The 14,078-nt window shown below is 40.2% G+C and overlaps 1 protein-coding gene across 12 annotated transcripts in view; it reads left to right on the plus strand.

Annotated features, from left to right (window-relative positions):
• Nucleotides 1–14,078, plus strand: part of CPVL (carboxypeptidase vitellogenic like) — a 273,532-nt gene that overhangs the window by 116,849 nt on the left and 142,605 nt on the right. For 10 of the 12 annotated variants that reach the window (XM_055293553.2, XM_055293554.2, XM_055293555.2 and 7 more), the window contains 3 exons: nucleotides 7,276–7,398; nucleotides 7,793–7,924; nucleotides 13,216–13,314. The exons of 1 other annotated variant lie outside the window; for it this stretch is intronic. In XM_055293553.2, the coding sequence (XP_055149528.1) occupies nucleotides 7,276–7,398; nucleotides 7,793–7,924; nucleotides 13,216–13,314 (354 nt within the window). Of the gene's footprint in view, nucleotides 1–7,233; nucleotides 7,399–7,792; nucleotides 7,925–13,215; nucleotides 13,315–14,078 lie in introns of all 12 variants that reach the window. One more of the 12 variants, XM_063609709.1, reaches the window with a different exon arrangement.

The raw sequence follows: 14,078 nt of genomic DNA on the forward strand, positions 1-14,078 counted from the left end.
TGGGAGAGCGATTCTAGAAGTAGGCCTATAATTGTTAGCATTCTATGTAAGCCTGTACCATCATACTGTTAGCCCGGGCTTGGGATCATTAAATTTGATGGCTAGAAGGGATACTTCAAGAACATCTAGTTCACGTATTTTATCTGTAGATTTTACTAGAGAATATTTATTGAGAATGGACTGTATGGTAGACATCATGCTAAGCACTGTTTTTGCATTACCTCGTTTAATCCTAACAGCTGCCTTATGAAATAGGTGCTATGATTATTCTTCCCATTTTACAGGTGAGGTGACCGAGGCTTAGTGAGGTTAGGTATGCCTTACCAAGGTCACCCAGCCAGAAAGTGGAGGAGCCAGCACTGGAAACTAAGCAGTCAGACTCCAGAGCCTGAAGATGGTGGTGAAGAAATGAGCTAGTGGTGCAGCCTTGTTCACCAAAATACTTGTTCACCAAACTGGGTGCTCTCACCTTGAACTTGCACTGTCTCTAGGACCTACTTCAGATTCACTTTGTATAGAAGGGAATCAAACATCCCCTTCCATATTTTATGCTGACTCTCTAAGGTTATCAACCTTATACAAACAGAAAAGAAGTTCCCTAGCTTCTTGAATGTCTCTGTCTTTCTGGCCAAGACTGTTTTAATCATAAAGACTTGGCTTTGATCATTAAGTTTTATAGAGTAAGTGGAAGTTTCAAGTGATATAAGGACTTGAAGTCTTTGGAATGCAATTATTTCTCAAGGCTTGGAACTTGCTGAATTTTATTAAATAACATTCAAGCTGTTTTAACTCTTGAACCTATGACAAATCTCTATTTTCAGTTATGTTCATCTGCACTTGCCAATATTTTCTTTTAGAATTGAAAATGGTTTTGTGACTATTTAATGAGTTTAATATTGCAGAAATCAAGGTTTAAGCTGCAACTGAAGAACTGAACAAGGGCATATGGAAATGTTTGCAAGTTGGATCTCTGGCTTTTAGACAGCATATCCAAATCAAATCAATACATATATACTGAGGTTTCACGGAAAAGAATATGAGTAAATCAGAAGTCATTATAAGCTTTGTTGGAAATGAATTACCGTGCTGGAGCAGGCAGCATAGAGACATAAATAGTACCTGATTAGATGAGATGTTTAGGTTGAGAATGAAAAATGCTAAGTTACATCTATTATGCAGCTTCATCCTTCTGAATTATATCTACAGTGAGCAAACAAAGATCCAGTTTGTTGACTGTGACCCAGTGTGTTCAGACTCTTTATTTAAAAGTCAAATTAACTGTAGTCTCCGTTTTAAACAAAAGGGTTTATTCATCTCATTGAGTCACCTGGCTTCACGCTAGATTTCTCCAAATTGGCACTGAACTCAGAGTAGGTGGGAAAAGGATGCGTCTTGTTCACCTATGCCTGTCAATGATGGCTTTTTCTTTTTTAAGGAGTATCTTCTCAATAGAAAATAAGAATATATCATTTGGGAAGCAGAATGTTTTTGCTATATGTCTATGCCTGTAGATTTTGCCAGTTTCTTTTTAAGCCCATATTAAAAAAGAAATAGATGCTTTGATAAAGTCATATTCTTGTTGGAAGGTTTTTTTAAATTGCAGCAATGTGGTCTTGAAATTAGATGACGCATGGTCTAGAAATGTCTAGGAGGTTATAGAGATTACCACAACACTGAAATTCCAGCTTTCCTCATTCATTAATTTTCTAAACTGGCCATTTTAAGGCCACACTTCTCTCTTCAGAGAAAATAATGGTACTGAGGGAAGTAAGATTCTACCCTAGGCTAGATGAAGCCAAGGTAGGTCGCCCTAGCCTAGCCTTGCCCTCATGGTGCCCATTACACCGAGGTTTTCACCAGGTTTTGTGGCTTTCCTGGGGTGTTCAATGTGTGTATAAAGTTCTCTTTGAGGCATTGAAGCTGTCTTCTTCCCTCTGGTCTTCTCCCATAAATGGGTGGCAGCTCTATTGTAGTCTGTGCCTGGGATGAGCTGGAGAACAAGGGAATGATATGACTGATTCCAGAAGAGCAGTGCGCCTTGATTCCTTCTTGGGATACAAAGGAGCTCTCACCAGCCCAGTAGTGAATTCTTCAAAGAAGAATTCTTTTTTCTTCTGTGTAGCTGGGGAGAGTGGGGTTCAAGCAGGGCGAGGAGCTTAGAATCGCCCTCGGGGTCCTCAGTGTACCATTGCTGAAGTTGACAACTCCCTCTTTCCACCTGCCAGGCAAAGGATAGGAACTAAGGCCTGTGGATTGTGAAACTTTGTGTCTAGGTTTAGCTGTGTCTCATTTCAAAAGCCATTGCTCATTATCACTGACAAAGTTCTGAATTTTTTCACCATGAAATGTGTACCTAGAAGCAAGGCAGAGAATGAGTATATAAGTGTATCTATTTTTTTTTCTACTAAACTTCAGAGAAATGTAGTCAACTGAGAGTAGCTTAAACAATAGTAACTGCTACCATATGTGAAATTTCTGTAAGAGGACATTGTTTCCATTTTAATATTATTCTCTGACACTATTTGTTTTCCTCTGGAGGAGCTGATTGAAGCTGGACTTTAGCTCTGAAATCTTTTTCCCTTCCTTGAAAGTAAACAAATGGCAGGTTACAGTAAGTAGGCTGTGAACGTTGTTGAAACATATAAGAAAAGAGAGATTCAGGCAAAAGACACAATTACAAGTTTTCTCTACATCCAATTTCATTGTGTTTTTACACATCTGGGTAATTAAGCAAACATTGCATTCTCTCTATTTTTACAGGTACAATGTGCTCCTCATGGGATTTCCATTAGGCTGGAAAAAAAATCGCAAACCAAGATTCAAAACTACTATTCAACTATGATGTTAAGGCCTTTTTCTCTCTTGGGAGAAATAAAAGATTGAGAGCTGAATTCTGAGATCCTTCTGATGTAGGAGGAGAATTGGAAGTTTATAGCCTCTTTAAGCTCCAGCAAATACAAGCATGTACAAACATACCCTAATACCTCTGGTCCTTCTTGTAGGAGGTGAGCTCAAAATATGGTCACCATGGGAAAAATTAACCAAGTAAGAGCAGTGTTGGAAATTGCAGCTTGAAGCTCCTTTAATTATTAGAAAGGAATAATAAGGGCACCCTAAAATTCTGATGTGTTGAGTGCTAACCTAGTTTGAATTCTGTTAGATGTGTTATGTTTATCTGGCTGAGTTTCTCATTTGAAGGTCACTGCCAAATCCTAAAATAATATGTGTTCAGATAGTTTCTGGCCACACTTTTCCTCTTTCTTTTTAAAATTGCTTTGGTATTGCTCTGAGCTTTTATGAGGCCAGGATCTGATCCCATGTTAGAAGGTTAGTGTTAGTTCACAGACTTCAGGGGCTTCATTGACCAGCTGCTGCCAACACTGGTGAACACCATGGGGAGGTCAGAGAAGCCACGGGACCAAGAGTTCTGGTTGTTGTTGCTGTTTTCATTAGAACTCAGAACAAAAGAAGCAATAGTTCATAAAATTACAGAATCACTGTTATAGGCCTAAGGGACCATTTAGTCGATTTCTAATCCATAAGGCAGTCACACCTAAATTCTTCTGAAATATGGGGTTCTATAAAATACATACAGGAAAAGGCAAATGAGGTAAAATAAAACATACTGGATTTATTACCTGGTTGTCTTTTGAAGTACTTAATGGCAGTCAGAGAATCATTAAATTCAGAAATAAATGATTCAAGAAGAATAAATGAGTCTGATCTTGCCAAAAAAAAAAAAACTATCTCAACAAGGAGAGCGAAAATAATTGAAATTTTATTACAATGTTTCAGTGTCTGTTTTCCATAAAAATAATTCTATAATTGTCTTCTCTGTGACAGCCTGAGTCACTCAACCAATGGAATGATTAATGAAAAAGGCAATGACGGATTTGTCACACTGACGCAAAGCAAGGAAGTGTGTGATAGTCATTAGAAAGTTAAAAAAAAAAAAGATAAAGATCATCACTGTGAGGTTGGCAGATGTGGACTGAATATTGAAGAATTTCATTTTGGATGTGGTTATAGTACTACTCATCTCCCTGTTTTGTTTTTCATAAATGATCAGCTTAGCAAGCTTGGAGTAGATAAACCCAAGATGTAGTTCCACCTTGGGGGACCTCAGACCCGTGGTGTATTCCAGGACCATTGACTGTCAATGATGGCTTTTTTTTGGGGGGAGTATCTTCTCAATAGAAAAGATTTCATTGACTGAAATGCGATTAGATATGACAAAGAGGAGCTGCAGAGACAGCCAAGCCAGGGTAGAATTCCAGCCAGGCATGTGAATGAAGTGCACGGGCCCTTGTTTTCATCACTGTAAAATATTGGAAAATAATGTTTATCTTAAATTGGTTTAAAGTAGGTGAGGTAGCCTGGCTTGTAGTAATGGTCAAAAACTGAGTGGGTGTTCCTTCTTAATTCCCTGCCTGGATATATCCCAGATACCCAGATACACATGATGGTCACTGGGGGAAGGTGCCATAAAAATGCAGATGTTTCAGCCTACGTTTGTCATGACTACCTACATAGCAACTTAAAGTACATGCCCTTCCATGTCAGAAAGGGTCAAGAGAGATGTTTTATTACCAGGTCTTATAACAAGAAAATTGGAGTGATAATATCACTGGAAGATAAACTTTTTAGCATTTGTGCCAATTTCTGATAGGGGAAAAATATTTAGAAGTAACGCCAGATAAGTCATTCATTTATCAAGTATGTTTTTATTTACCTACTTTGTGCTAGGCAATGTATACATTATAGAAATTGTAATCTAAGAAATGGTAAACTTTGCTCTTATCATGTGTCAGTCATGGTTTCCATAATATAGTTTTGAAAGAAATTGTGACCTTTATGAGGGCGAATTTTGTGCTTTATTCATTTTTGTGTCTCCTCAAGTATCTAGCATAATGCCTGTATTAGTTCGTTTTCACGCTGCTGTAAAGATACTACGAGAGAGAGAGAGAGAGAGAGAGCATGGGCAGGGGAAACTGGCCCTTTTAAAACCATCAGCTCTCGTGAGAACTCCCTCACTATCACGAGAATAGCATGGGGGAAACTGACCCCATGATCCAGTCACCTCCCACCAGATCCCTTCCTCAACACATAGGGATTACAATTGGAGATGAGATTTGGTTGGGAACACAGAGGCAAACCATGTTAATGCCTTTGACAGAAGAATTGCCCAATAAACTATCATTGAATAAAGACTATATAATAATACATTTTTACCAGTAAAATGGTTACTCAGGGAAATGTGCTTTTTTGTCATTTTACAGAAATTGTATTTGACAAATGTTCACTTATTGTCACTAACAAGAGAATATAGCACAGTTAGACAACAAACCAAATTTCAGACATATGAACACACCTTTATATTACACAAGGAAGCTAAAACGTACTTACAAGTATGAATGGATAAATTGCTTTGATTCAATACTTTACCTAAATAATTATTATTGCATAAGAGAGCTGTATCAATGAGGAGATCTTAGATAAATTACATAAATGACATTCTTTTATCATTGCTTGGAAGGAGTTTAGGTTTTGGAGTTGGTCAGCTCAGGTATAATTCTGGCTCTACAACTTGACCTCTCTGAGCCTCAGTGTCCTCATCTTGAAATGGGAGTAATGATTATCTTCAGCATATGATTATGGTATGGATAAAATAAGAGCTTTCAGGGGTTCCCAACCTTTGAACTAGAGACCCCTGGAGGGCCTTGGAGATGCTGTGAAGGGTCTGTGAACTCACAGGTATCCACATAATGTCTCTAGTCTGTTTTGAACATAGATGCATTGCTCTTTTTCAGATGTCTGTAGATTCATTTTAAGATTCATTCATTCAACAACTATTGAGCACTAACAAATACACACATCAGTCATAGTGGACTCAAGTAAACAAAACAGACAAATGTCCCTGTATTCACAGATCTTATATTCTAGTATGGGTAGGAGAATAACAGTATATAAGATAAGTAAGTAAAAGTTTGTTGGAGAATGATAAGTATTAAGGAAATACTTAGGAAAGAAAAAATATAGGAAATTGAGGGAATTTGCCATATGGGGGCCTGTGAGAAGAGCATTCCAGGTGGAGGGAACAGCTAGTCCAGAGGCCTGGCGGACATGTGCCTGGTATATGCAAGGAATAGCATGGAACCCAATGGGCTGGAAAGGAATGGGTGAGAGGGTAGCAGGGGTTGAGGGTAGAGAAGGGAGCAGATCATGTCAGCCCTTATGCCTTTGCTTATGGGAAGATGGGAAGTCATTAAAGGATAAGGGCAAAAGAAGGAGGCCAATGAGGAGTCTACTGCAGTCATCCAGGCCAGAGATGATGTGATGGAGAAGGGGTTGTAAGAAGACATTGGACTCTGGACAGATTTTGTTGGAATAGGTAGAGCTGACAAGCTTGGCTGATTGACTTTTGTGGAATATGAGAGAAAGAGAGATACAAAGAATGGCCACCAAGATTGTTGGCCTGAGCAGCGGAGAAACAGAATTAACATGAGTTGAAAGGGAGGCTGCCTCAGGGTTGGGGATTGGGAGCTTTATTTTGAACGTGTGCAGTTTAATATTAGACATACAAGTGGAGATATCAAGAAGGCAACTTTTGATGGAAAGAATGCAAAATGCAAAATTATTTGAAAAATATTGCTGAGTCAATAGTAGCTCTTCCAGCACAGCCTTAAAGTAGAACTGTTACCATGTTTGTTAGGGGAAATATATCTACAAAATATTCTGACCTTGAAAAAGGACCTTGTGCTGGAAAGGGTTGGAAATAGAGATGAGTTCAAGTGAAAATTTTAGTGGCCAATAAATATTATTTTCCTTTTCTGCTTTTCCTATTCCTTTAGTACATGTTGATTTCAAAATTTGCAGCATTATCAGATTTTGAAATCTTAATTTTAAACTTGAGATTTTTTTCCCTCTAATCTTTGAATAGTGCTTTCTGGTAAGAGATGCCTAACACATGGCAGAATTGTGTTCTCCCAAGTTATTTTATTTTGGAAGAAAATTAGAATGTTCACTTATTACATGTTCACTTGTGATTTTTTGTGCATCGAACCTGTGCATGTCATGTGGTGCTATCTGAGACGACAAAAGAATTGGAAGACAGAGGTTTTTGCTATTATGGAATCTATAATGTGGGGTTAAGAAACAGATGGTATACCTCATGCAGAAAGATTGCTCCTTCATTGTTATTTTAATTAACTTAAGTACATTTAATTTTACTAGCATCCATTTGTGATTGGCCATTTCAACATCTGTCTTTCTCAGTCTTATGCAGGGAAATACGTGCCAGCCATTGCACACCTCATCCATTCCCTCAACCCTGTGAGAGAGGTGAAGATCAACCTGAAAGGAATTGCTATCGGAGATGGATATTCTGATCCCGAATCAGTAGGTGTCTCCTTCTGACTTTCTATTTTGTCTCTTAGGGGGATTAAATGCCTTTTTATCAGATGGAAGGCTCCTCTTAGAGGTCTAACTTGATAAGGGAAATACCAGTTGACTTTATAACTTAAATCTCCTAATTTTTACCAAATGTTTCAACCTATCAATTTACTGTGTCAGCTTACATTGGCTGTCAGTGCAAATGTGTGTGTGTTTGTATTGTGTTGTGTTCTGTTGTGTGTGTCATGGGGTGTATATGTGTGTGTGCATGTAATTATCCTACTTGGCTAACCAGCACAAGATTAACAATTACAGAGGATTATTTCACCAAGCAAATGGGCTTCCTTAAGGTTTCTTTTTCTCCCTTTGTCACATTGATATGTGTCTTTTTTGTCTTCAGATTATAGGGGGCTATGCAGAATTCCTGTACCAAATTGGCTTGTTGGATGAGAAGCAAAAAAAGTACTTCCAGAAGCAGTGCCACGAATGCATAGAACACATCAGGAAGCAGAACTGGTTTCAGGCCTTTGAAGTGAGTTCTGGGGGCCCTGTGCTGCCCTTGAGCAATTAAAACCATCTGGGAATGAGGGCGGGTGAGTGGGAACACCTTGGTGCTCAGGCATTTTTTTGTTAAGAAGGTATATCTGTTATTCCATTCGAGATCGGGAGGTGAGTTGAGTGGCCTCATAATGAAGAAAAGGACTGTCTGTTCCTTTGAATTTACTTTGGCTATATTTTAAGCCTGAGATCATCTTGGAGTGTTTATCTAACTGTGTCTTTCATTAACCGTTTTGATTTCTTTAAATGCTGTGGAGGCCCTCAAGGCAGACTCTATCATATGGAAATCAGAAGAAAGGCAACCCAGGAAGTAGAGGCATATGCTTCACCATCTGCTGTAAACCATGTAGAAGAGTTTTATATCCACAAACAGGGTTTCAGCTGTGAGAAATGACCACAGTGTGTAACAGATGACATGTGACACATGTGTCAGGAACAAAGATTATAAAGTGTAGTAATTTGAAACTCTTACAAAGGGCCGTTGATATTTGTGCATATCCTTACATTGCTCCCCTAAAATTAAACTTGAGAATCAATAATTACGTTCTTCACTCTTTTCTTTCTCAGTTATTTAAAATGTAAGAATATACTAAATATTAGGAAACAGGAAGTTTTTTTTTTTTTTTTTTTTTTTTTTTTTTTTTTTGCCAATGCAGACAGAGCCATGTGTAAACAATCTCCCTGAGGGGCTTTTTGCCACATTTACTATAGAGCCATCATGTTTGACACAGTAGTAAATGAGGCAATGTCTGAATTCCGAGGGCTTTAATTTGTTTGTTATTAGACACATATTTTGTAACAGTATATCTAATGTCGTTACTGTTATTATAGCAGAAATCTGATATTGTCTTAAGGGCATTGCAGATCAGCCAGTTCAGATCAAAATAGGAGACATGCAACCTTGGAGAAAAGGTGGAGGATAACACAAAGTTATTTTTCATTTTACAAGTAGGGTGTTGGGACACTATCAGAAATCCCCCAAGGCAGTGACCGCCCTTGCCGTGAATTCTGATAGCAGCTAGCTGTGCAAATGGATGGAGCAAAAAGGAGTCCTGAGCCATCCTACAGAGCTCCACCAGGCTCTCCTTTCTCTGTGTCAGGACACTAAATGTGGTTGCAAAGTGTGGATTCAGAATTTCTTATGCAATTGTAAACACAAAGGAAGAGGGGTCTCCTGGGGGACATGTAGGATCATGCTGCCACTTGCAATGATAGTATTTTCAAGGCTTTCTGCTGTGGTAGTCACAGAGGGGACAAAGGAGTGAAACTTCAATATTTAGAATTAATACCAAATTTTATGTGGCATGAGACCAATTTGCAAATGAAACATTTGATATGTTTTTAAAGAAGCACACAGGATAAAGCAATGTCAAGAGCAAGAGCATTTGAGAGGCCCATATTTAGAAAAAAAGCAGAAAGATGACTGGTACATAATGCAGCAGGCTAAACACCTACAGGATTAGTGAAGCTATAGAAAAGTTCAGGTATGTTGTGTATTTAGAGATAATGATAACATGACCCATGAGGTTAGAATCTCTCCCAAACCGGATACATCAGAAACCGGAACCCCAAGCAGGTAAAACCTTTGAAGGCTTGGAATGTCTTTTTGACCATTGGTCCCATATCTTGAGTGATGAATTAAAACAAGACCTTTGCTTTTTCAAGGAAAATAGATAAAATGATACTTAGGACAGTAAACAACTTGTGGTTGAAATATATTTCAATGACTGCAAAGGAAGACTCCACCAAATCCTGAAACCCAGGGGAATATAAATGTCAGAATCTCAAGCCTAAAGTGATAAAGCCTGTTTGACACTCTGATTGATCCTTTAAAATGATTTAATTAATCAAAGAGTAGTAACTCAGAGCTGGAGAGTACTCTGGAGATAGGTCATCTACTGTCCCTATGCATTTACACACACACACACACACACACACACACACACATTTACTGGTGAGTGGAGAGGACGCCGAGCCCCGGGGGATAGCAATGAATTGCTGAAGGATACACAAATAGATTGCGGCAGGCCGAGGACTGGAATTGCTTCCCCCATTTCCACCACAGTATTTCTCCTATGGTAATTTTCAGGCATTCTATAAAAATCCTGGGGCATCTTAGATATTCTGCAAGATGTGAAATGGCTGATCCTCTGTCCAGTATTACCTCCCTTTCCATGATGATTTTCTGAATCACAAGGTTCTTAATTTCACAGGTCTTGACCACCCATGTTATTTTTTTGACAACAACTGACTTTTTTTTTTTTTTTTTTTTTTTTGAGATGGAGTCTCGCTCTCTTGCACAGGCTGGAGTGCAGTGGCAAGATCTCGGCTCACTGCAACCTCCACCTCCCGGGTTCAAGCGATTCTCCTGCCTCAGCCTCCCGAGTAGCTGGGATTACAGGTGCTTGCCACCACGAACGGCTAATTTTTCTTATTTTTAGTAGAGATGGGGTTTCACCATGTTGGCTGGGCTGGTCTCAAACTCCTGACCTCAAGTGATCCGCCCGCCTCAGCCTTCCAAAGTGCTGGAATTACAGCTGTGGGCCACCGTGCCCAGCCAACAAATGACTTTTAACTCTTTCTAAAAGCAAAGTTATTCTTCAAGGTTGACTTTATATTCCCATTGGTGTTGAAGATAATTTCTAACAATGAGTTCCAAAAATGATGTGTGCATTCAGAATGACCCTGGCCTATGGTGCCCCCTCTGGGTGAACAAATTAGAAAAAGACACCTCCTCTGTGGTGATGCAGTCCTGTGGGTTCAGGACGGGGCAGGCAGATGCCTCCATTGTGTGAAGATAAGAGGTGGCCACTTCTCCAGATGCAGCCCTGAGCCAGGCTCTCCAGCTCAGCAAGCAGAACTTTGGCTGGTTCCCTGTCCCTTCGCACCCCTTAGCCACAGGCATCGCCATGGAGCTGCACAACCAGATGTGGGTCCCTGAGCAATGGCAGCATTGGTAGAGAATACTTACTACCACCTCCACCCACACCGCCTTTTATGGTGATAATCCTTTTCATTCTTGGCCTCTATCCCCATGGCAATAGGAACTTGAATAAGTTCTTTCATGTTTGAAAAAGAATATGAATACAGGCCGGGGGCGGTGGCTTACACCTGTAATCCCAGCCCTTTGGGAGGCCAAGGCAGGCAGGTCACAAGGTCAGGAGTTCGAGACCAGTCTGACCAACACAGTGAAACCCCGTCTCTACTAAAAATACCAAAAAAAAAAAAAATTAGCCAGGCGTGGTGGCAGGCACCTTTAATCTCAGGTACTCGGGAGGCTGAGGCAGGAGAATTGCTTGAATCCGGGAGGCAGAAGTTGCAGTGAGCTGAGATCTCACCACTGCACTCCAGCCTGGGCAACAGTGCGAGACTCCATCTCAAAAAAAAGAATATGAATACAATAATTAGACTATTTCTCAAATGTTGGAACATGGCCAGAAGGAATTGGCAAGTAGGAAGCATTGCAGGCTGACTGCTGGGAGCCAGTGTGTGCATGGTTGAGTGTGCAGGCTCAGGAGTCGTGGCCTAATCATCTGACCTCTGACATTATTAGTAAGGTGTCCTAAGCAAGTTGCTTAAACTCATGTGTCTCAGTTTTCTCACCCATAAAAGCAGAATAATAATACCTTATCTGATAAGAGACCTAAATTTGTACTTGATAGATTGTTTTTAACATGTGCTGACTTCAATTCTTAGAATCCTTTCATAAGAACCCCTTACAACTGAATATCATCATCAACAACCCCCCTCCATGTCTTCAGCCTCTTCTGTGACTATTTTCTTCCTTCATCTTCTTGCTTTGATGGAAACCTGGCTCTCCCCTGATGCTGAAGTCCCTGTGGTCCTCTTGAGTGGGGGCTGTTCTCTCTCTTAGCTTCTCTGTATCGCTTGGTTCATAGGTGGAGTAGGTGTCTTCCTTGCTCATCATGTGACTTTCAGATCATGTTCCCTGCCTCCTCCTAAAGCACTGAGCTTTGACTCTCCTGTCCTCAGACAGGGCCTCTGACCACTTCCAATTGTGTCTGTCTACCAACCCCTGGTTACTCCCTCTCATTTGAATAGCTGAGCTCCTTCCTCCCTGTCGCTCTTTCCAGCATTATTCTCGTCGTAATTCCTGGTAACTGCAAGATCCACATTGACGATCCTTTTAGGACCTGGTCCTTGGTGCCTCAGCCTCCTCTTTTTCAATGATCTTGTTCTCCTCCTCATCTTAGCTACTGATTCTCATACCCTAAAAAGCTGGCAGCTGATCCACAATCACACATTCCAACATCTTTCTCCAACTACCACCTCCTGTCCTAGATCTCTTCTGCTAATGTACCAATCTTACAGCCCTGCAACCTCACTACCTTTCAATCCATTGATTCTCCTGCCTCTCCACTATCTCTAACCCCCTCAAGTCTCCATTTCTCTAATTACCTGTCTTCAACCCAGGGTCAGTCATTCCATACATTTCCAAGCCCAAACCTCTTTTGCACTTCCTCTGACTCCTTTGGCTGAACCACAGCCCTGGCTCAGTCTGCCTCTCTGCTAGGCTGTGCTTGTCTCTACACAGCTGGCAATGGCTGGAGGAAAGCACGAAACCATGCTGACTGCTCTCCCACTCAGCTGGTGACTGGGTTTTTTAATGTCAGCCCAAAGATAACTTCCACCAGCTCCAGGAACCTGCATCTGCACCATATCCTGCGTCTTCTCTCTATGTCATCTGGTGAGCAGTTCATGATCCATGTTAAGGCACCCTTCCCACAAGGCTTACTCCCATAGGCAAGGCCTTTGAGCTCGCTGTGTCCTCTGCCTGGAACCTTCCTTCCCCTAGATGTCTGTATGGCTCTATTCCTCTCATCCAACATATCTTTACTCAAATACCACCTTCTAAGTGAGGTCCTCTGACCTCCTCTCTACAGTGTCCCATACACACATGCACACACATGACACTTCCTACTCCTCTTTAGTTTTCTCCTTATCATTCCCTAACATACTCAAGAGTTTATCACTGTCTACCATATGACGTAATTACTTAGAAATGCTTGTTGTCCCCCCGTAGAATAAAAGCTCCATGGGGGAGGACCATTGATCTGTTTGGTTGATGGCCGTTTCTTCAGTGCCATGACAGTGTTTATCACAGAGAATATGCACAATAAGTGGGCGCTGGATGAAACAATAAAGGAATGAAAAAGTTGTTGAATAAATGAAATGACAAATGTCTGTGCATTTTTACCCACACTGATGTTTTCTTTCTCTCTTTCTCCCTCTCTCCCAACTTAGATACTGGATAAACTACTAGATGGCGACTTAACAAGTGATCCTTCTTACTTCCAGAATGTTACAGGATGTAGTAATTACTATAACTTTTTGCGGTGCACGGTAATGACAACATTTTAAAAACCATAATAATGTTTGCTTAAAACTTTTGGCAAAACCGAACTTCGTTTGATTTGGGAAATATTATAGATGACTTTATACTAGACCAACATGTCCAAACTGTGCCGCGTGATGTGGTCTACTAACCCATAGGATCTTTTCCTCATCAGTGTTGTATACGGTATAATCTGACCACTGAGAATGTGTGATATTTCAGATAACTCAAACAACTTCTGATTAACATGATTTCCCCCAGTAGAGCTTGTTATAGAGGCTCTTTTGTGAAGGACACAGTCTGGGAGTGGAGTTCTGGGTCTCAGGTCCCAGAGCTTCAAGTCTGTTTACGAGTCTCTTGAAAATGCCCACATTCTTTGTTCTGTACTTAAGACGCTTGGATAATCAAAACTGCCAAAGCCTTAATGAAAATGTTTGCTTTGTCTTACTTTTAACTTAAGATGTTTAATGCATTTAGTATGGCCCTTACTTGAAGCCTTCTGGAATATTTCTCAAAGTATTCAAGTAGTTTGTTTCATAAAAGTAGGCCAAAGTTGGTATCTTTTGTGTAGAATTAGACAAACAGAGCCAAAGTAGGTGTTTGAATTTGTATAATCTTTGTCTAATGCTTATGACAATGCATTCTGTTTTTAGAATTGCCTGATTTATGAACTAGTTTGTAAATAAAGTACAACGTTAGTTTCAGTGGAATTCGCCAATGCTGCAGTTTTGGATTTAGATTCTACTAAGAGAAAAACATATGGTAGACAAGA

This window comes from Symphalangus syndactylus, chromosome 9 (genome assembly GCF_028878055.3).
Source record: "Symphalangus syndactylus isolate Jambi chromosome 9, NHGRI_mSymSyn1-v2.1_pri, whole genome shotgun sequence".
NCBI classification, from domain to species: Eukaryota; Metazoa; Chordata; class Mammalia; order Primates; family Hylobatidae; genus Symphalangus; species Symphalangus syndactylus.